Source organism: Saccopteryx bilineata, chromosome 6 (assembly GCF_036850765.1).
Source record: "Saccopteryx bilineata isolate mSacBil1 chromosome 6, mSacBil1_pri_phased_curated, whole genome shotgun sequence".
Classification (NCBI taxonomy): Eukaryota; Metazoa; Chordata; class Mammalia; order Chiroptera; family Emballonuridae; genus Saccopteryx; species Saccopteryx bilineata.
The window spans coordinates 191,711,856-191,731,928 of NC_089495.1; the positions used below are offsets into that span (position 1 = coordinate 191,711,856).

The 20,073-nt window shown below is 43.9% G+C and overlaps 1 protein-coding gene across 5 annotated transcripts in view; it reads left to right on the top strand.

The window, feature by feature from the left end:
- Nucleotides 1-20,073, top strand: part of UBE2V1 (ubiquitin conjugating enzyme E2 V1) — a 35,335-nt gene that overhangs the window by 1,751 nt on the left and 13,511 nt on the right. For 2 of the 5 annotated variants that reach the window (XM_066234159.1, XM_066234160.1), the window contains exons 2-3: nt 1,357-1,460; nt 19,905-20,053. In XM_066234159.1, the coding sequence (XP_066090256.1) occupies nt 20,023-20,053 (31 nt within the window). In that variant the 5' untranslated portion in view covers nt 1,357-1,460; nt 19,905-20,022. Of the gene's footprint in view, nt 1-1,356; nt 1,461-19,904; nt 20,054-20,073 lie in introns of those variants that run through there. The other 3 variants (XM_066234157.1, XM_066234156.1, XM_066234161.1) reach the window with 2 other exon arrangements.

Below are 20,073 nucleotides of genomic sequence, written 5' to 3' on the forward strand. Positions count from 1 at the left end.
GCAAGTGGAGGACCGAGGAGAGCTCACAGTGCTTAGTCAATTCATTTACCAAGATACTGCCACAGATACTGTCAGAGAGAGAGGCTGAGTCAGGCTGGGCTGCTGTGCTAAACTCACTAGAGACACTCCTGCCGGGCTGCTATGAACTGGGGGAAAAGGGGTACAATGTACTTGTAGCAGCCAGTGTTATGGGGGTATTGCATCTCAGCCCAGTTGTCAGTCACTTGAGATTGGCTACCTACAACCTGGTTTAACAGCTACTTAATTCTAGTTTCTTGAGGCCCTGCCTATTGAAGAGTGCCTCATGAAGGCAGTAGTGGTCAGATAAAGCAATGTTAGCTGCTGTCTAGTGGAATACAGGAGCACTCGGCATGATTTAGGTAACACAGAACAGGTTTCCAGGTGCCTTAAAAGGGTTTCCCAAAACTCCTTTGTCTGTTTATTCAACAGATATTTACTGAGGGCCTGCTGTGTCTCATCGTGAATAGTGAACAAGGTGGGCATGGCCCCTGTCCTTGAGGAACTTCTATACTAGTTAGGGAGAAGGCTATTATGGAGCAAATAGTAAAGAAAATTTTAGATAGCAGTAAATGCTAGGAAGGAAATTGTGTGATGTGATAAAAAGGGTGTCTGGAGAGGTGGTCAGGGAAAACTCTGAGAGGGGGCATTTGAACTGAGACAAATGATGGAAGGAGCCAACGCTACAGTGTGTGTTACTGGCAGGAGGGGAGGATATAGTAAGTGCAAAGGCACTGTGGTATACTGAAAGAAGAAGCCTTAGACTGCAAGGGAGGCTTATTAGCGATGGTGAGTTAGATGTGGCTTTGGATTTTATTCAGTCATAAAGGGAAGCCATTGAACAAGTGCCTGGTGTGAAGTAAGCATTCAGTAAATAATTATTGAATAAATGAACAAAAGTCTGAAAAAGAGGGGAATGACAAGATCTGACCTGTGCCCAAGGCAGTGAAAGGAGGGCAGAGTGCTAAAATGGAAACTGAAAGATCTTAATTGGGTTAAACTAAAACGAAGGTACTGGCTTCTTTGCTTTCTAATCCTGAGAAGTCTTTGAGTGTGGTCAGGGGCCCTGAGGCCTTCCTTAGCTAAGTTTAGAACAGGCCCCTCCATTAGTTTGCCCCTGGTTGCCAGGAAACAGCTGTGAATCCTTTGAGTTCCTATAAGGGCTGAACTTGGTTTTTTATGGTCACTGCTTTCACACTTGGTTAGGTACCTTCCCACCTCACTTGGTTCTGCAGGGTATGATTTCTGCATAGATCCTGGAGGGTGGCATTATTATGAAAAGCGCACTAGAATTCCTTCAGATGCTTGTGATAGGTGACTTTCTCTTGCCTTGTCCAGGATTGCAGGACCTCGTACAGTGGCTCTTGGCTGCCAGGTCCTTCTTCTCACCCAGCATCCCATTGGCCTCCCTGACACATAACCAGAAACCGGGTGCCGGAAGGGTAAGCCCTGGCTGGGTGTGATTTTAAATTTACATATATTGGCATGGCCTCATACACACACTCAACTTATGAAAATTTAACCATATGGGCAGTAGAGCTTAAGTAATCTTCCATTCCATTCAAAGGTGTTCCCCACAGAGAGGTGGAGATAGGAGATGAAAACCTATAGACTCTTAGTTGGTCTCGTCCCGAGTGTCTCACTATGTGAGCATCTCGTTGTGCCTGTCGTAGCTAAGTGCCTTTTGTACAGCATGAGCCTGGCATTCAAGAGAGCTGCTTCCTACAGTGCCCAGCTGAAGAAACAGCAGTCTGCTCCAGTGCTGGAGGGGTCATGCTGTACTGGGCCTGGACAACCTATTGCTGTCCTTAGGGATTCCCATGGTGAATTTTTTTTTTTTTTAAGATTTCTATTTAATTATTTATTTATTTTAGAGAGGAGAGAGAAGGGGGGAGGAACAGGAAACATCTGCCATAAGTGCCTTGACCGGGCAAGCCCAGGGTTTCGTTTGAACCAGTGACCTCAGCGTTCCAGGTCAACACTGCGCCACCACAAGTGAGGCCCCATGGTTGATTTTGATGATCATGATTTTTCCCTTCATGATAACTTTAAAACCACCCTTCTCCCCCAACCACATTCTTTTTCTCCCTCCCCCTCTCTTTCCCCTGAATATTGCTCTGCAATAATTGGATCAAAGTGGAATACAGAATGTAAGGTCAGGAATCCTCTGTAATTCTGAAAAGCCCCGGTGAAGTACAGAGCAGCACATTGGTGAAGTAAATATTTGAACATTTCTACTTTTATATTATGTATTGTGCTTTAGAGTTTTCCAAGCATTTTGATTTACCTGCTGTGTCATCTCATCCAACTTGCCCCAACCCAGTGAACTAACCAAGGGAAGTGTCGGCCCTACCGTATTACTGAGGGAGATTGGTGGTCGGGCAAGGAGTGGTCACGCTCAGACTAGAAAGAGTCCAGGGGTTTTGACTTCAGTCCGCTCCCCAGCCTGCTCCTAGGAAGGCGTGGCTTTGGGCGTGTGCTCTTCCTAGGACCATGGTCTTAGAGTAGTTACGCTTGTGAGAAAAAGGGCTTTAATGAGAAGCATCTGCCACCTGTAGCAGGAGCCCTTTTTATACCATCCCTGGCCCCTTTTTTATCCCATTCTGAGCAACGTGAAGTTCATTCTAATGTAGCTCCTGCTTCTACCTTATACTCAATAATTCAGTCATTGTGCTTGAGACCCCTCATATCATGTACAAAGTAGGTCCTCATCTTCGTTTACATGCCAGCACTTCAGATTTCTTTTTAAGCTGCACATCTAAGGCTTACTGTGTGTTTACACGCTGCATTAAACATCTCATTTCTCAGAGCAGCCCTTTGGAGCAGGTTAACTGTTGTGAAGGTGAGGAAACGGGCTCAGAGCCAGTTACTTGCAGAGCCAGGGTACAAACCCGGGACAGTTCTGTTCCAGGACACATGCTCTTGGCTGCACTATCATTCTTCCAGCCCCCACTGCCTGTCCTTCAGCTAGGCATCTCAAGTTCCTTCAGCCAGTGACAGGTCTGTTGACACTTCTGCCTTGGCTGATTACTTCTTTCATGGGTAGGTAGCAGTGACTGTCAAGTAGGATTCTTTCCTCATCCTCATTCCCCCCATCACAAGTCTAGTAGGTAGAACTGAACAATAGATGCCAAATCTTCCTGTTCTCCATTATGGTCTTTGTCCAGCCAGAACCATCTTCTACTTAGAAGTCTGCAAAAGCAAAAGCCTCCTCCGTCCAGTCTTGCCCTTTTCTAATACATTCTTCATGGAGGAGGCAGAATGATCCATAGAGGAGACTGAAAGAGAAACTGCCACAGCCCTGCAGAAAGCTCTCCTTGCTGCACTTGGAATAAAATCGGTCTCTTCTCCATGGCCCTCAAGGCCTTCTGCGATCTTGGCATTGCCTGCCCCCTGACCTGATGTGATATAGTAACACGCCTCTGCTTTTGTCTTTCCCTTTTGGGAATGTGTGTTCTGCCCCCAGATCTTCACATGACTGACTGCTTCGTGTTCTTCAGGTCTCAGCTCTCCAGAAAAGCCGTCCCCAACCACCCCATTCAGTAGTCTTCTCCTCAGTTGTTATCACATCTCTGTTCTCTTCTCTTCCAAAGTGCTTAACTTGTCTGAAGTTTTATCTGTTTTGCACGTTTTCTGTGCCTTTCCACCAGGATAGGAATCTCCTTTGTTCTCTGCTATGTCCCTAGCGCTCACACTCAGCATAGTCCCTGATGTATATTTAATGGGTGCTCAATAAATATTGAAGTTTCTGTAAATTAATTCAGGCCTTACCTTGATGTAGCCAAATGTATAAACTTGACATATTTGAAGAAAACAATGTATCCGATAGGGCAGAAGCAAAAGTGATTGTTCAGTCTTTCCAAAAAGAAAGCTCTTGCCCTGATGAGCTGGTATTTTTAAAGGGACTTAAGGCCAGAATTAACACTGTCCTCTCCTTCCCTTACTGTCCTAACACACTTCCCACATCTTATTCTTTGTCTCCACCCCATCAGAGAAAGTCTGACCTTTGGCCTTGGTCATCTCAGAGCAAAAAACACAGGGTCTTGCATTTTGTCGTTGGCTGTGTGCTTTCATATTGTCTGGCCTGTAAAGATTACCATTGTTTCTTCCCCTCAGATCAGTGGTTCTCAAACTAATGTGCATCAGAGTCACCTGGAGAGTGTATCAGAAACTGAGCCCTATCCCCACCCTCAGTTTTAGATTCAGTAGTTCTGTGGTGCACTGTAGTTGTCCGGTGTGTAGCCTGAGAATTTGTATTTCTAGCAAGTTCCCAGGTGGTGAGTAGGCGCAGCTCTGGGGACCGTACTTGAGGAGCCACTGCTGTAAAGGAGAGGAAAGTACGCTCCTGGGCAGGCGCTGACCAGGCGGCCAGACTGCACCTGCCGGTTGCTCACAATAAAAGTGAACTTCCCCTGACTTCACGTCCTCTGCTCAGGAACATTGAATCCAGCCAGGTACATCATCTTCCAGGCATCCTGATTTCCCAGCCAGACTCCTAGCTCAATGTAGTCTTCCCTGAATGGGCAACCAGATCAGTTTTAATTAGCAGTTTTCTTTTCAGGAGAAACCTGTGAGCCTCTACCATTTTTAAATCAAGATGCAGGCCAGGATTTTCCTTAGATTGGCATGCTGTAATAGCTGCTGCTTTGTGGTTATGATTTTCCCAAAAGCTGTTTCAAAATCCTTTTTTGTACCAGAAATACTTGAATATGTTGCTGTGTTGCATTAAATGTTTTACTGTCGCCCTGGCCGGTTGGCTCAGCGGTAGAGCGTCGGCCTAGCGTGCGGAGGACCCGGGTTCGATTCCCGGCCAGGGCACACAGGAGAAGCGCCCATTTGCTTCTCCACCCCTCCGCCGCGCTTTCCTCTCTGTCTCTCTCTTCCCCTCCCGCAGCCAAGGCTCCATTGGAGCAGAGATGGCCCGGGCGCTGGGCATGGCTCTGTGGCCTCTGCCTCAGGCGCTAGAGTGGCTCTGGTCGCAATATGGCGACGCCCAGGATGGGCAGAGCATCGCCCCCTGGGGGGCAGAGCACCGCCCCTGGTGGGCGGGCCGGGTGGATCCCGGTCCGGCGCATGCGGGAGTCTGTCTGACTGTCTCTCCCTGTTTCCAGCTTCAGAAAAATGAAAAAAAAAAAAAAAAAAAAAAAAAAAAGTTTTACTGTCATATGGTGTAAACCCCTATCAAATATTCATGCTTTTTCAACCTAGTTGTCATATTTTCCTTATAATACTCTGAGGCTGCTGACTTTTCAGGGTTTTTTTTGTTTGTTTGTGGGTTTTTTTAGACAGAGGGAGAGAGAGAGAGAGTCAGAGAGAGGGAATAGACAGGAACGGAGAGATGAGAAGCATCAATCATTAGTTTTTCGTTGTGCGTTGCAACACCTTAGTTGTTCATTGATTGCTTTCTCATATGTGCCTTGACCGCGGGCCTTCAGCAGACCGAGTAACCCCTTTCTCGAGCCAGTGACCTTGGGCTCAATCTGGTGGGCTTTTGCTCAAACCAGACGAGCTTGCGCTCAAGCTGGTGACCTCGGGGTCTTGAACCTGAGTCTTCCGCATCCCAGTCCAACGCTCTATCCACTGCGCCACCGCCTGGTCAAGCTGACTTTTCAGTTTATATGTAGCCAAGAGAATGACTGGCTTTTTAAAAAATTACCAATTTTAGAGAACCATCGATTTCTCTCATCAGTAAGTTGTTCCACTTATTCATTCATTCATTGGTTGATTCTTATATGTGCCCTGACTGGGGATCAAACCCACAACCTTGGTGTATCTGGATGACACTAACCTACTGGGCCACCTGGCCAGCGCAACTGACTTGATACTGACAGGTCCAGGAAAAGTCCTCTGGAAAGAACTCTAATTTAACAGGAACAAATGTTTTCTTTTTATTATTTACTTATTTATTTATTTATTTAGATTTTACTTATTCATTTGAGAGAGAAAGAGAGAAGGGGGGAGGAGCAGGAAGCATCAACTTCCATATGTGCTTTGACCAGGCAAGCCCAGGGTTTTGAACCGGTGACCTTAGTGTTCCAGGTCAAAAATAAGTTTCTTGACCCACTGCACCACTGAAGGTCAGGCAACGTTTTCTTTTTAAAATCTCATATTACTGTGATATTTTAGCACCTGGATGAAGTTATCTTAACATTTTCATAGGTACAATCTGTTAAAACTAATAAGGGTCAATATTTACATCTTCTGTATTGTCACTTGAAGCTGTTTCTCCAGCTGCCTCTTAGGAGTTAGACTCACATTAATGTAGGAATTATAAAATTTAGGTTGATTCAGTGCATTAAAGAAAAACATGTTAGAGTATTTTGAGGTTGTTTTTTTTTGGGGGGGTTGTATTTTTCTGAAGCTGGAAACAGGGAAAGACAGTCAGACAGACTCCCGCATGCGCCCGACCGGGATCCACCCGGCACGCCCACCAGGGGGCGACGGTCTGCCCACCAGGGGGTGATGCTCTGTCGGGACCAGAGCCACTCTAGCGCCTGGGGCAGAGGCCGAGGAGCCATCCCCAGTGCCCGGGCCATCTTTGCTCCAATGGAGCCTCGCTGCGGGAGGGGAAGAGAGAGACAGAGAGGAAGGAGAGGGGGAGGGGTGGAGAAACAGATGGGCACCTCTCCTGTGTGCCCTGGCCGGGAATCGAACCTGGGACTTCTGCACGCTAGGCCAACGCTCTACCACTGAGCCAACCGGCCAGGGCCGTATTTTGAGGTTTTTGATCAGCTGTGCTTCTGAGGGGTTTGGGCATATATAGATTTATGTTAAATATATTTATTGAAATCCTCTGTTAAAATTAATATATCATGATTTTGAGCTTATTCTCGCCATTTAGGATGGGATGAAGTCTTCACTGATATACTCACAAGGTCTACAGGATCTCCACCAAAGTTTGGGTTTATGTCCCTGGACTTCCCCTGAAATTCTAGAACTAGAATATTAGAATATGGTCAGTTCATTTGGAATTAAATGTTACATTCTTGCTTTGTAGAAAATATTGATGTATTAACTTTATGTGCAGTTTCTAAATGGTTTGACATGCTTCATAGGCATTTTATGAAACAAAGTTTATTTTGTAGTGGAGAATCCTTTGTTTTATGGTTTGAATGAAAAAACCATTTTTCTCTCATTAAAAATAAGTTTCTCTACCTGACCTGGTGGTGACGCAATGAATTAGAGTGTCATCCTGAGGTCTCAAATTTGAAATCCCAAGGTCACTGGCTTGAGCTTGGGATCATCAACATGATCCCATGTGGCTGGCTTGAGCCCAGAGTTGCCAGCTTTAGCAAGAGGTCACTAGCTTGGCTGGAGCTCCCCAGTCAAGGTGTGTATAAGAAGCAATCAATGAACAATTAAAGTGCTGCAACTACAAGTTGATGCTTCTCATCTCTCTCCCTTCCTCCCCCCCACCTCTCTCTCTCTCTCTCTCCCTCTCTCTCTTATAAAAATAAAAAAGAGTTTGCCTGACCAGGCAGTGGCACAGTGGATAAAGCATCGGACTGGGATGCGGAGGATCCAGGTTCGAGGCCCCAAGTTCACCAGCTTGAACGCAGGCTCATCTGGTTTGAGCAAAGTTCACCAGCTTGAGCCCAAGGTTGCTGGCTCAAGCAAGGGGTTACTTTCTGCTGAAGGCCCACGGTCAAGGCACATACGAGAAAGCAATCAATGAACAACTAAGGTGTCACAACGAAAAAACTGATGATTGATGCTTCTCATCTCTCTGTTCCTGTCTGTCTATCCCTATCTATCCCTCTCTCTGACTCTCTCTCTGTCTCTGTTTAAAAAAAAAAAAAAGTTTCCCTAAAAGCCTTGATCACACTTCATTTAAAAATAAAAATAAAAATAAAAAAATTAAAACTAGCTATCAAGTATAGTTATCCCAAACATAAAAGTGAAACTAAGAGACATTGATAAGAGTGTGGTGGTTAGGGGGGGGAGAAGGAAAGGGGGAGGGGGAGGGGCACAAAGAAAACTAGATAGAAGGTGACAGAGGACCATCTGACTTTGGGTGATGGGTATGCAACATAATTGAACGACAAGATAACCTGGACTTGGCCCTGGCCGGTTGGCTCAGCGGTAGAGCGTCGGCCTGGCGTGCGGGGGACCCGGGATCGATTCCCGGCCAGGGCACATAGGAGAAGCACCCATTTGCTTCTCCACCCCCCACCCCCTCCTTTCTCTCTGTCTCTCCTCCTCCCGCAGCCAAGGCTCCATTGGAGCAAGGATGGCCCGGGCGCTGGGGATGGCTCCTTGGCCTCTGCCCCAGGCGCTAGAGTGGCTCTGGTCTCGGCAGAGCGACACCCCGGAGGGGCAGAGCATCGCCCCCTGGTGGGCAGAGCATCGCCCCTGATGGGCGTGCCGGGTGGATCCCGGTCGGGCGCATGCGGGAGTCTGTCTGACTGTCTCTCCCCGTTTCCAGCTTCAGAAAAATACAAAAAAAAAAAAAAAAAAAGATAACCTGGAATTGTTATCTTTGAATATATGTATCCTGATTTATTGATGTCGCCCCATTAAAAAAATAAAATTATTTTAAAAAAAGAAAAGAAAAAGTATAGTTATCCCAAAATAGAAAACGGTATCAGGGTCCAATATTTTTTCCACAATAGACCACATTTGAGTTTACAGTAGGAACGGAAAAGATACTGTTTAATCAGGAAATATTTATTGAGTACCATTATATGCCAGGCAGTATACCAGATTCCAGGGAAGCAGGATTAAATGAGTCACAGCTCTAACTTAAGAAGCTCAGAGAGTGAGTCAGACAATAAAAAGAAAGAAAAGAAAATTAAAAAAAGAAGAATACAGCACAGACATTGTGTGAGGGTCAAGGTATTTGAGGGGGCAGTTCTGAGAGGACTTCTACAGACTGCCCAGCTTCTAATTTAAGATTTGTGTTTCTTCTTGAAATCTTTATACTCAAATTTTAATGTATAACTTTTCTCAGGCTATTCAAAATCCATAGTAAGTCCCTTTGATGATCTTTATAATGTTAGACTTACTTTTAATAATGCCATGAATGTTTCCTTGCTGTGTTCTCAGAAATACCAGAGTTAGAATTTTGTGACATTGAGCATCATTCATTCTGAAATAATATCCCTAGCTATTATATCCCTGGCTATCCCAGTCACTGTTCGTTCGTTCATTCATTCATTCATTCAAGCATTTGAGTGCATGCTCTGAGCAAAACATTTCAAGTATGGGAAAGTCAGCAGTAAACAAAACAGGTGAAGTTCTACCCTCATAGAATTTATGTTCATATGGGACAGATAGACAATAAACTGTCATGTGGTAATGAGTGCTGTGAAGAAAAATAAAGCAAGATACAGGAACAAGAAGTTAGACCTTAATGAGGATTAAGGGAACCAGCCAGCTGTGTAGAGCTCTGGGAGAATCCTAGGGTGAGGGAACAGCAAGTGCAAAGACAGAAAGATTGCCCATTCGGGAACTTAAGGTTGGTATGGCTGAAGGAGAGTGAGGAGCCAGGAAAAGGGTAGCAGAAAATGGTGTTGGAGAAGCAAGTGTATCGCTAGGCGATGCGGGAAGGATTTGGGGTGTGTGCTGGTTGCAAGGGGAAGCCAGTAGAGAGGGCTTAGAGTAGGGAGTGATTGGGTCTGAGTTACCTTTAAAGGCTCACTGTGGAGAGTCTGCTGTAGGTAGAGACCATGTAGACTCAGAAACCAGGTAAGAAGCTGAGGTGGCATGGACTACAGTGATCATAGTGGAGATGGTGAAAAGGATCATACTTGGGATATATTTGGAAATGGGCTGGATATGGGATGTAAGGGAAAGATTTCTTATTATGACTCCAAGATTTTGGCCAGAGCAATCTGGTAAATGTTCCATATACTAAGACTGAGGAGTGGGTAGCTTTGAGTTTTTGAAGAGTGTAAGGGAGTTCTTTTCTTTTTTTCAGCAGAGACAGAGAGAGTCAAAGAGAGGGATAGATAGGGACAGACAGACAGGAACGGAGAGAGATGAGAAGTATCAATTATCAGTTTTTCGTTGCGACACCTTAGTTCATTGATTGCTTTCTCATATGTGCCTTGACCATGGGCCTTCAGCAGAAAGTAACCCCTTGCTGGAGCCAGTGACCTTGGGTCCAAACTGGTGAGCTTTGCTCAAACCAGATAAACCCACGCTCAAGCTGGCGACCTCGGAGTCTCAAACCTGGGTCCTCCACATCCCAGTCCAACACTATCCACTGCGCCACCGCCTGTTCAGGCTGTAAGGGAGTTCTATTTGGAAGTGTTTTAAGTTGGAGAGGTCTAATAGGCATCTAAATGGAGATGTCTAGAAGGCAGTTAGTTGAAAATACAAATTGAAGAGTCATCAGCTTCCTTGGTCTAGGGAGAATCGCTTGGGTGGTAGAGTAGACAGGCAGCAGAGGTCAGTGGGCTGTGCCCTGAGGCCTGGCAGTCTGATGTGGAAAGGGAACCTGTGACTGAGGGAGGGAAGGGAGAAAGTTAAAGGAAGAGGTGCTGCTGGGAGCTCCAGGGACTTGGAGTAGGGACTGAGAATTGACCTCAGGATTTGCCTGGAGTGTGCTGTTTGGTGCCCCTGACAAGAGCCCTTATGGTGAGTGACTAGGTAGAAAAGCCTGATTAGAGTAGGTGCAGGTAAAGTGAAGAATTGCAGACAAGGAGTCTAGACAGCCCTTTTGAGGTTTTTTGCTAAGGAATAAAGAAATGAGATGGTAGCTGGAAGGAAATTATGGGGTCAAGTGAGGTTTTTTTTAAATCTTTTGATTAAACACAGGACAATACAGTGCAGATGGTGATTCAGTGCTCAGTGTCAGGTATTCTACAAGGCACTTTTCAGGTTTTACGTCATTTATCCCGCTATAGAGCAGGGAGTATTGAAATCCCTGTTTTTCTGAGACTCAAGGTAACTTGCACAGTCACACAACTAGATTGCTTGAAAGTTGTGGAGCCAGGACTTGATTCTAGACCTGTGCTCTTAATTCTCTGCTGAGAAATGAACGAATTTTCTCTAAAGTAAACTATACTCTGAATCTTATTTGTGGAAGATAACTTAGCCAATAACCCTGACCAGCCATTTTTATAAATGGAGTGGTAACATGGCCTGGTAGTTCAGTTGATTAGAGTGTTGTTACGCCAAGGTTGTTGTGGGTTTGATCCCAGGCCAGGACACATACAAGAATCAACCAATGAATGCATAAATAAGTGGAACACAAATAAATGTAATTTCCCCCCCTCTTTCTCCCTCTCTTCTCGCCCTTTCTGTCTCTCTAAAATCAATAAATTAAAATTCTTTTCTTTTTCTAATGGAGTGGTAGACCCTTATTCATGATCATAAAAAGTATCTAAAGATCATTTATATGAGTATGTACATACTGGGAAGCCTGAGTTGACTTTGTATAGTCTTTGTATAAAAACTGCATTTGCTCAGTTCTTTTAAATTTTTTGACATATTTATCTGAAGCCTGCATGGTGAAGGCTAGTTGTTTTTTGTGTCACTGTTGTGAAAATAGCAGCCACCACCACCAGTCATGCAAATCAAAATGCCCTGCCTTAAGTTTCTTAATATTCCTCTGTTTTCTACCTATGTAGGCCTGGAAGAAGTTTGATAACATGTCCCAGTACAGTAGTTGCTCTAAGCAGATTCCTTTGGCTTTATAGTCTGCGAAAATGCCTCTGGCGTTTGAAACTGTGAATAGTAGCACTTCCCTAACCTAGCCTTTAAGTCTTCCAGCCCATCCTGAACATTCCCCAGGAGACTGGTCTTATCCCTTGCCCTACTCAGAGCCTTTTGCAGCTCCCCACTAATTACCGTCAGGATCAAGTCCAGTCCCTCCTAGTAACATGGAGCTGCCTCTTGAGCTTTCATCAAATTCAAAGGGGTCCATGGTCCTCCCCTCAGAGAGTAAGACACATGATCTTGTGATTATACTTCTCATATATTTTAATACTGTTTTATTGAACTTGGTATGTGTATATCTTGTTTCCATAGTGAGAATTTATACTCTGATTTTATTTCATAGCCCTTAAAAGTTCTAACATGGTGTTGGGTAATATTGCCCAGAAAAAAAGGTGTAGGTGTGCATGTGTATGCATACATATATCACTGACTTTTTTTTTTTTTTACAGAGACAGAGAATGAGTCAGAGAGAGGGATAGACAGGGACAGACAGACAGGAACGGAGAGAGATGAGAAGCATCAATCATTAGTTTTTCATTGCGCGTTGCAACACCTTAGTTGTTCATTGATTGCTTTCTCATATGTTCCTTGACCACGGGCCTTCACCAGACCAAGTAGCCCCTTGTTGGAGCCAGCGACCTTGGGTTCAAGCTGGTGGGCTTTTGCTCAAATCAGATGAGCCCGTGCTCAAGCTGGCGACCTCGGGGTCTTGAACCTGGGTCCTCTGCATCCCAGTCCGATGCTCTTCCACTGCGCCACCACCTGGTCAGGCTATCACTGACAAATTTATGAAAAGGGAAATTAAGTCTCCTTTAAATGCAATCCAGTATGTAGACTAAATTTAAGATTTAGTTAAATAAAGGTTAATAGAGTACTTAACCGCCTGATGCCTGACTAGCACAACGTTTATCAATCTCTATTTAATCTTCTGATAAAAGAAAGAGTTTAAAATATCTGATCTAAACCTAGGATGTTATGGTCCAAAGGGATTTTTGAGAACTTTTACGTGACCCCCGATGTTGGAAAGTGTTGGACCATAAGCAGAGTCTGATCCACAGACATTTGGTCAGAGCAAAGGAGTGACTGTTCCCTTTGGACGGGACGTGTTTTCTCTAGCTCTCCTCAGTTCTTAAACCTGTTTTAAGCCAGACATGATAGAAATTTGCAAAGTCATACCACTCTTCTCACTAATTTATTTTGTTCTTTGGAAAATATAGTTATCTCATAAGGTATATTATTTATTTATTTATTTATTTTATTAAGTGAGAGGCAAGGAGGCAGGCAGACTCCCACATGCACTCTTGCTAGGATCCACCAGGCAAGCCCCCTACAGAGTGATGTTCTGTCCATCTGGGGCCACTGCTCCGTTGCTTGGCAACTGAGCTATCTTAGAGCCTGAGGCAAGGCTATGGAGCCATCCTTAGCATCCGGGGCCAACTTGCTTGAACCTTTTGAGCCATGGCTGTGGGAGAAGGGGGGGAACTGGAGAAGCAGATGGTTGCTTCTCCTGTGTACCCTGACCAGGAATCAAACCCAGGACTTCCATACACCGGGCCAGCGCTCTACCGTTGAACCTACCAGCCAGGGCCATGTTATTTATCTTAATACACAGTGGTTCATAGGGTTAGTTGTAAATGAATTAAATATATTTTTTAAGACTTTATTTATTCATTTTTAGAAGGGTGGGAGGAAGAGAGAAAGTGGTGGGAGCAAGAAGCATCAACAACTACATGTGCCTTGGCCAGGCAAGCCCAGGGTTTTGAACCCATGATCTCAGCATTCCAGGTCCACACATCATCCACTGCACTACCACATACCACAGGTCAGGTGAATTAAATATTTTTAAATCCGTTTAATTTCTAAATTCAGTATATATCAATAGCTATAATGCATTAAACAAAGGCTCTTTGAAGTCTTAAGTAATTTTTAAGAATATAAAGGGCTTTTGCTCAAACCAGATGATCCCGTGCTCAAGCCAGGCGGTGGCGCAGTGGATAGAGCATCGGACTGGGATGTGGAGGACCCAGGTTCGAGACCCCAAGGTCTCGCCAGCTTGGACCCAAGGTTGCTGGCTCGAGCAAGGAGTTACTCAGTCTGCTGAAGGCCCGCGGTCAAGGCACATATGAGAAAACAATCAATGAACAACTAAGGTGTCACAATGCTCAACGAAAAACTAATGATTGATGCTTCTCATCTCTCCGTTCCTGTCTGTCCCTATCTATCCCTCTCTCTCTCTCTCTCTGTCTCTGGGGGGAAAAAAAGAATATGAAGGGGTCTTAAGACCAAAAGAAGTTTAAAAATTGCTGTTCAAATGGAGTGTTACTATAATTAATCAGTATATAGTACAATTATTTTGATATTTGTATGTGTATTCCAACTCCTGCTTGGGATATTTTAATAGTGCCTAATAGATATCAGCCACCCAAAGTTTTTCATTTATTAAACTATTTCTGATGCCTGCTTTATAATTAAGTCAAATCGAACTATCCTATAATGTAAGCACTGCAGTAATAACAAAAAGCTGGCTTTGCCTTCTGTGGTGCTCCGTTACATTACTAATCTAAAATAAGTTTGACTCTTTTTGTTGTTATTCAGTGTCGTGTATATGGGCTTTGCACTCTTTGCTTTTAAGTAATTGAGTGTCTAATTCCATGGAAATGTCTGTTGGAAGTTTAGGAGTCATTACTAATAAATACAGTGTGTCTGTAAAGTCATGGTGCACTTTTCACCGGTCACAGAAAAGCAACAAAAGACGATAGAAATGTGAAATCTGCACCAAATAAAAGGAAAACCCTCCCAGTTTCTGTAGGATGATGTGGCAGCATGTGCACATACGCAGATGATGACGTGACTTCGTGTATACAGCAGAAAAGCCCACGGCCATGCCAGTTGAGATGTGGACGGTACAGAGGAAAGAAAGTTCAGTGTGTTCTGTGGCTCACTAAATTCGAATCCGTGACTGAAGTGCAACGTGAATATTGATGCGTTTATAACAAAGCGCCACCACATAGGAATCACATTACTCGGTGGGATAAGCAGTTGAAGGAACCCGGCAGTTTGGTGCAGAAACCCCGTTCTGGTAGGCCATCAGTCAATGACGAGTCTGTAGAGGCTATACGGGATAGCTACCTAAGGAGCCCTAAAAAATCTGTGCGTGAGCCCACATCAAACTGTACCAAATAGGTATGAAACTAGGAGAGTTTTCCTTTTATTTGGTGCAGATTTCACATTTCTATCATTTTTGTTGCTTTCCTGTGACCAGTCAAAAGTGCACCATGACTTTACAGACACACTGTATATTTTCCCCTACTTCACGAGTAGGAATCAAACATCAGAAAAATATAACTTGAGCCTGACCAGGCAGTGGCGCAGTAGATAGAGCGTCGACCTAGGATGCTGAGGACCCAGGTTTGAAACCTCAGAGTCGCCAGCTTGAGCAAGGGGTCACTGGCTCAGCTGGAGCCCCCACCTCCACCTTGGTCAAGGCACGTATGAGAAGCAATCAGTGAACAACTAAAGTGCTGCAACAACAAGTTGATGCTTTTCATCTCTCTCTCTTTCTATCTGTCCCTGCCTGTCTCTCTTTCTTGCTAAAAAAATAAAATATAACTTGAATTCATCACTTGTTTTGAAACTAATAGCAATGAACTTGTGACACTTGGATTCAGATTTCCTGATGAGCCTGACAAGACAGGGGCACAGTGGATAGAGCATCAGACTGGCACTCTGAGGACCCAGGTTCGAAACCCTGAGGTCTCCAGCTCGAGCATGGGTGTTGCCAGATTGAGCATGGGATCATAGACATGACCCCATGACCTTGGCTTGAAGCCCAAGGTCGCTGGCTTGAGCAAGGAGTAACTGGCTCAGGTGGAGCTCCTTGGTCAAGGCACATAAGAAAGCAATCAGTGAACAACTAAAGTGCTACAGCTATGAGTTGGTGCTGCTCATCTATCTTTCTTCCTCTCTCTCTCTCTCTCTCTCTCTCAGAAAAAAAAAAGAAAAAAAGGATGTCCTGATCAGAGCTGGTTGTTAGATTGAAGAGGTAACATTTCTAGCCATAAGGATGTTCTTTGCCAAAGTTTACAAGAGAAATGGTCATACCAGAAATAGTTAATCCAGCCTGACTTAAATTTTATCTGACACAAGAAAGTAGCATATTTATCTTGCCAAAAACAGCAGCTTCCATTCAATAATGAAGGACTTCACTATGGAAACTGTTGTGCTTTACCATTGTGCATTTGACTTGAACAAGTTTGATAATATTTTAAAACACAGACACTTTTACAGTTAGTCACTTAGGGAATGCATTAAGTGAGCTTCTTACTCTCAGAGAATCTGTGACCCTTACTGCAATCAGGTTACATAAACTAAGCCCTGAAGAAGGTGAGGGAGCATGACTGGTAGCTATCTGGGGGAGGGGCACTCCAAGTGCAAGTACAAGTGAAGTATGATGGACACGGCTCCTTAAGTGTATTGTTATTGTTCTGTTTCACAATAATAACGAGAGGTAAAAGAAATCAGAAAATACAGAAAAGGGGGTAAAATCATCCATAATCTTTATACCCAGAGATAACCACTGTTACCATCTTGGTCTCTAATTCCTTCCAATTTAAGATGTCACTTAGCATCTGTATTAGCTTACTAGAGCTGCCATAACAAAATAACGGACCGGGGCGGGGGTTGTTAAACAACAGAAGTTGATTCAGAGTTCTGGAGCCTAAAAGTAAAAAAATCGAGTCAGCAGGTTTGGTTTCTTCTGAGGCCTCTCCCGTTGGCCTACAGCTGGCTGCCTTTTCACTGTGTCTGCACATGGCCTTGACTCTGTGGAAGTGCACATCCCTGTTGTCTCTGTGAGTGTCTAAATTTTCTCTTCTCATTAAAGACATCAGTCAAAATTGGATTAGGGCCCAGCCTAATAGTCTCACTTTAAATCACCCCTTTTAAAAGCGCTGTTTCAAAATACAGCCACGTTCTGAGATGCTGGGAGTTAGGGCTTCAGCGTGAATTTGAGAGGACACAATTCAGCTCATTATGCCATCTGTGAACAGGTTCTGGAGCTATTTATCAGTCCTATTAGTATGATTCTGTGCTCTTTTGAGTATTCATTTTTATTAGTTTAGGTTTATAAACTCACCAATAGTAATGCACAGTGGTTTTTTTTCCCTTTAAGCCAAATTAGAATTATTAAAGATTTAGTTTTAACTCTTTCTGAACAAAAGATGTTGTATTTTCTGGCTTTTTGCCTATAATGTCACAAACATTTTCAGTTTTGTGGTTTTTTTCTGGAAGAGACTTAATCCAAAATAGTTGAATAATCCAGTTGGCATTCTATGGATGAAGAATCCCAGTGTTTCCCAGACAAGCCCTTCAACTATGCTGTCAGATTTTTGCTGTGCTATTTGACATTTTACTTCAATCATTGACTCTCTTGCTTACATTTATTTTTGAAGGAAGATTTTTACTATTAACATAAATAGGAAGTTAGTATAATATCACTTGCCTTAATTAAGTTATTCTTAAAAATAAATACATGACTGTAAAAGCAAATGTTCTATCATGTGCCACCTAAAATCATCTAATGTGTCACTCCATCCTTCCAGTTGCTCAGACCAAAAGCCTAGGGCCCATAGTTGACTCTCCTTTCTCTCATACTTCACAGGCAATCTGACAGCAAGTCAGACCTCTAAACATCTAGAATTGGCCTGGCCAGTTGGTTGGCACATTGCCCCGATACACCAGGGTAGCAAGTTTGATACTGGTCTGGGCACATACAGGAGGAGTCAACCAGTGGGTGTATGACTGAATGGAACAATGAATTGGTGTTTCTCCCCCTCTCCCTTCCTCTCTCTAAAATCAATAAACAATTTTTAAAAAAGAAAATAGAATTGTGCTATTCCTTACCACCTTCGCTGCCATCACCGTGGTCCACGCCAGCATTATCTTCTGCAGGATTCTTGCAGTAGCCTCCTTGTTGTTTCTGTCCTCGCTCCCTTCTCTGTGTTTTTCACACGGTAGTCAGAGGGATCCTGTTAAAAACAAGTCAGATTCTTTTACTCTGTTAGAACTCTAGTGGCTTCTTTTTTTTTTTTTTTTTTTAATTTTTTACAGAGACAGTGAGTCAGAGAGAGGAATAGACAGGGACAGACAGACAGGAACAGAGAGAGATGAGAAGCATCAGTCATTAGTTTTTCATTGAGCGTTGCAACACCTTAGTTGTTCATTGATTGCTTTCTCATATGTGCCTTGACCGTGGGCCTTCAGCAGACCGAGTAACCCCTTGCTGAAGCCAGCGATCTTGGGTTCAAGCTGGTCGGCTTTTTGCTCAAACCAGATCAGCCCGCACTCAAGCTGGCAACTTTGGGGTCTCGAACCCATGTCCTCTGCATCCCAGTCCGATGCTCTATCCACTGCGCCACTGCCTGGTCAGGCTCTAGTGGCTTTTTTTGTGTCACTCAGTAACAGTTGGAGTGCCTAATTTTCTGCTGCAGCTAAAGTGGCGTCTTTGCTGTTCTTTGACACTGTGGGCAAGGTCTCTGCCTGGTAGCTTTTCCCTCCAGCTACCCATAAGTCAGGCTTCCCTGTCCTCAGGTCTTGAGTCATGACACCTGATTGTAATAAGATTTTCCTTGATCACCCTACATTGTAACTCCTCCCCTCATTACTTTCTGCTCTAAAACACCAACTTCTGCTAAACTATATAATTTGCATATTTATTTTGGCAATTATATGTATCCTGCTAGAATGTAAGCCCCATGAGGGCAGGTATTTTGGTTTTATCATTGCTTATTCCCTGGTGCCTAGAAAAGTGGCTGATATATAGTAGAAGCTCAGATATTTATTAAAATTGAATTATTGGCAGCACGCATCTGTTTTTGGGAAATACGGGGAACACTGTCCATAGTCCTGAGTGCCCCACATTGGGTCTTTGGTCTTTGTTCACAGTAATATGTTAAGAGCTGCTTACCTCTGAGAGTCTAGCTGGTTGGGGACTTAGCGTTTGAGTCAAAGAAAGCTCGTAATTTGCCTGGATCCTGAGTTTTATCCAGAGAAAGAGGTAGGAAGAAGGAAAGGTAGGCAGGACTGGTTGGGAGAGCAACTTGAGGATATACTAGGACAGTGGTCCCCAACCTTTTATGGGCCATGGACCAGTTTAATGTCAGAAAATATTTTCACGGACCGGCCTTTAGGGTGGCATGGATAAATGTATCACGTGACCGAGACAAGTGTCAAGAGTGAGTCTTAGATGGATGTAACAGAGGGAATCTGGTCATTTTTTAAAAATAAAACATTGTTCAGACTTAAATATAATAAAATGGAAATAATGTAAGTTATTTATTCTTTCTCTGTGGACCGGTACCAAATGGCCCACGGACCGGTACCGGTCTGCGGACTGGGGGTCAGGGACCACTGTACTAGGATATATGCTCTATGCCCCCCCACAGCCTCCTCTCCCCTTGGCCCCAGTACCAAGGCTCTGTTCTGGGAGAAACCCAGGAACAGCTCAAGCCTCAGCTGGAACTCTGAAGTAGTGGCTGGAAACTGAGATGTGTCTGTGTACTTGCTTTCATGAAATCCTTGTCAGCCTTTGGGATTTGTGAAAGCAAGTAAATCAGAGAACTGGCTACCCTCTTTAACTTTCTCTTTTAAGAGGGAAACCTGGCTTAACCAATTGAAAATGTTGTCCTTGGTCCCTTCATTTGACTCTTAGTTGATCAAGAGGACATCATTGTTATTTGACACAGGGTGACTCCCTCCTAAGGTAGTATGAAAGTCATTCCAACAAGTGAGCACACTGTTCTCAGAAATGTATAATAAGAACAAACAAAAGAAATTGCTTCTTTTCTTCCAAGGCACTTTTGTTAGCACTTGGTATTGATGGTTTTCATCTCGAACTGGTGGACCCAAATTAATCAACATTTCCACATGTAAACCCTTTATGAAGTTTGTTAAAGCCATGGGAATGGGGTAGGGTGTCCTAGGTTTGGGCATCGAGCCTGGTTTAGTTATCACTTCACCTGTAATAAAACTGTACGCCCTTCCTTCTGGTTGTGCTGGTCAATTACCATTAGCTTGGAAAGCAGAAAGTTTGAGGTACAACAGCTTCCAGCCATTATTTGCATGTTAGCATCTTCGTTCCCCGGTAGTGGTAATGAGCAACTACTCTAGGTTTACAAGTTCCCCTGGAGTTGCTAGTATCTTGAATTTCTTTCCATTTATTTTAGGAGTAAAAGTCCCTCGCAATTTTCGACTGTTGGAAGAACTCGAAGAAGGCCAGAAAGGAGTAGGAGATGGCACAGTTAGCTGGGGTCTAGAAGATGACGAAGACATGACACTTACAAGATGGACAGGGATGATAATTGGGCCTCCAAGAGTAAGCGTCGAGCTACGGCT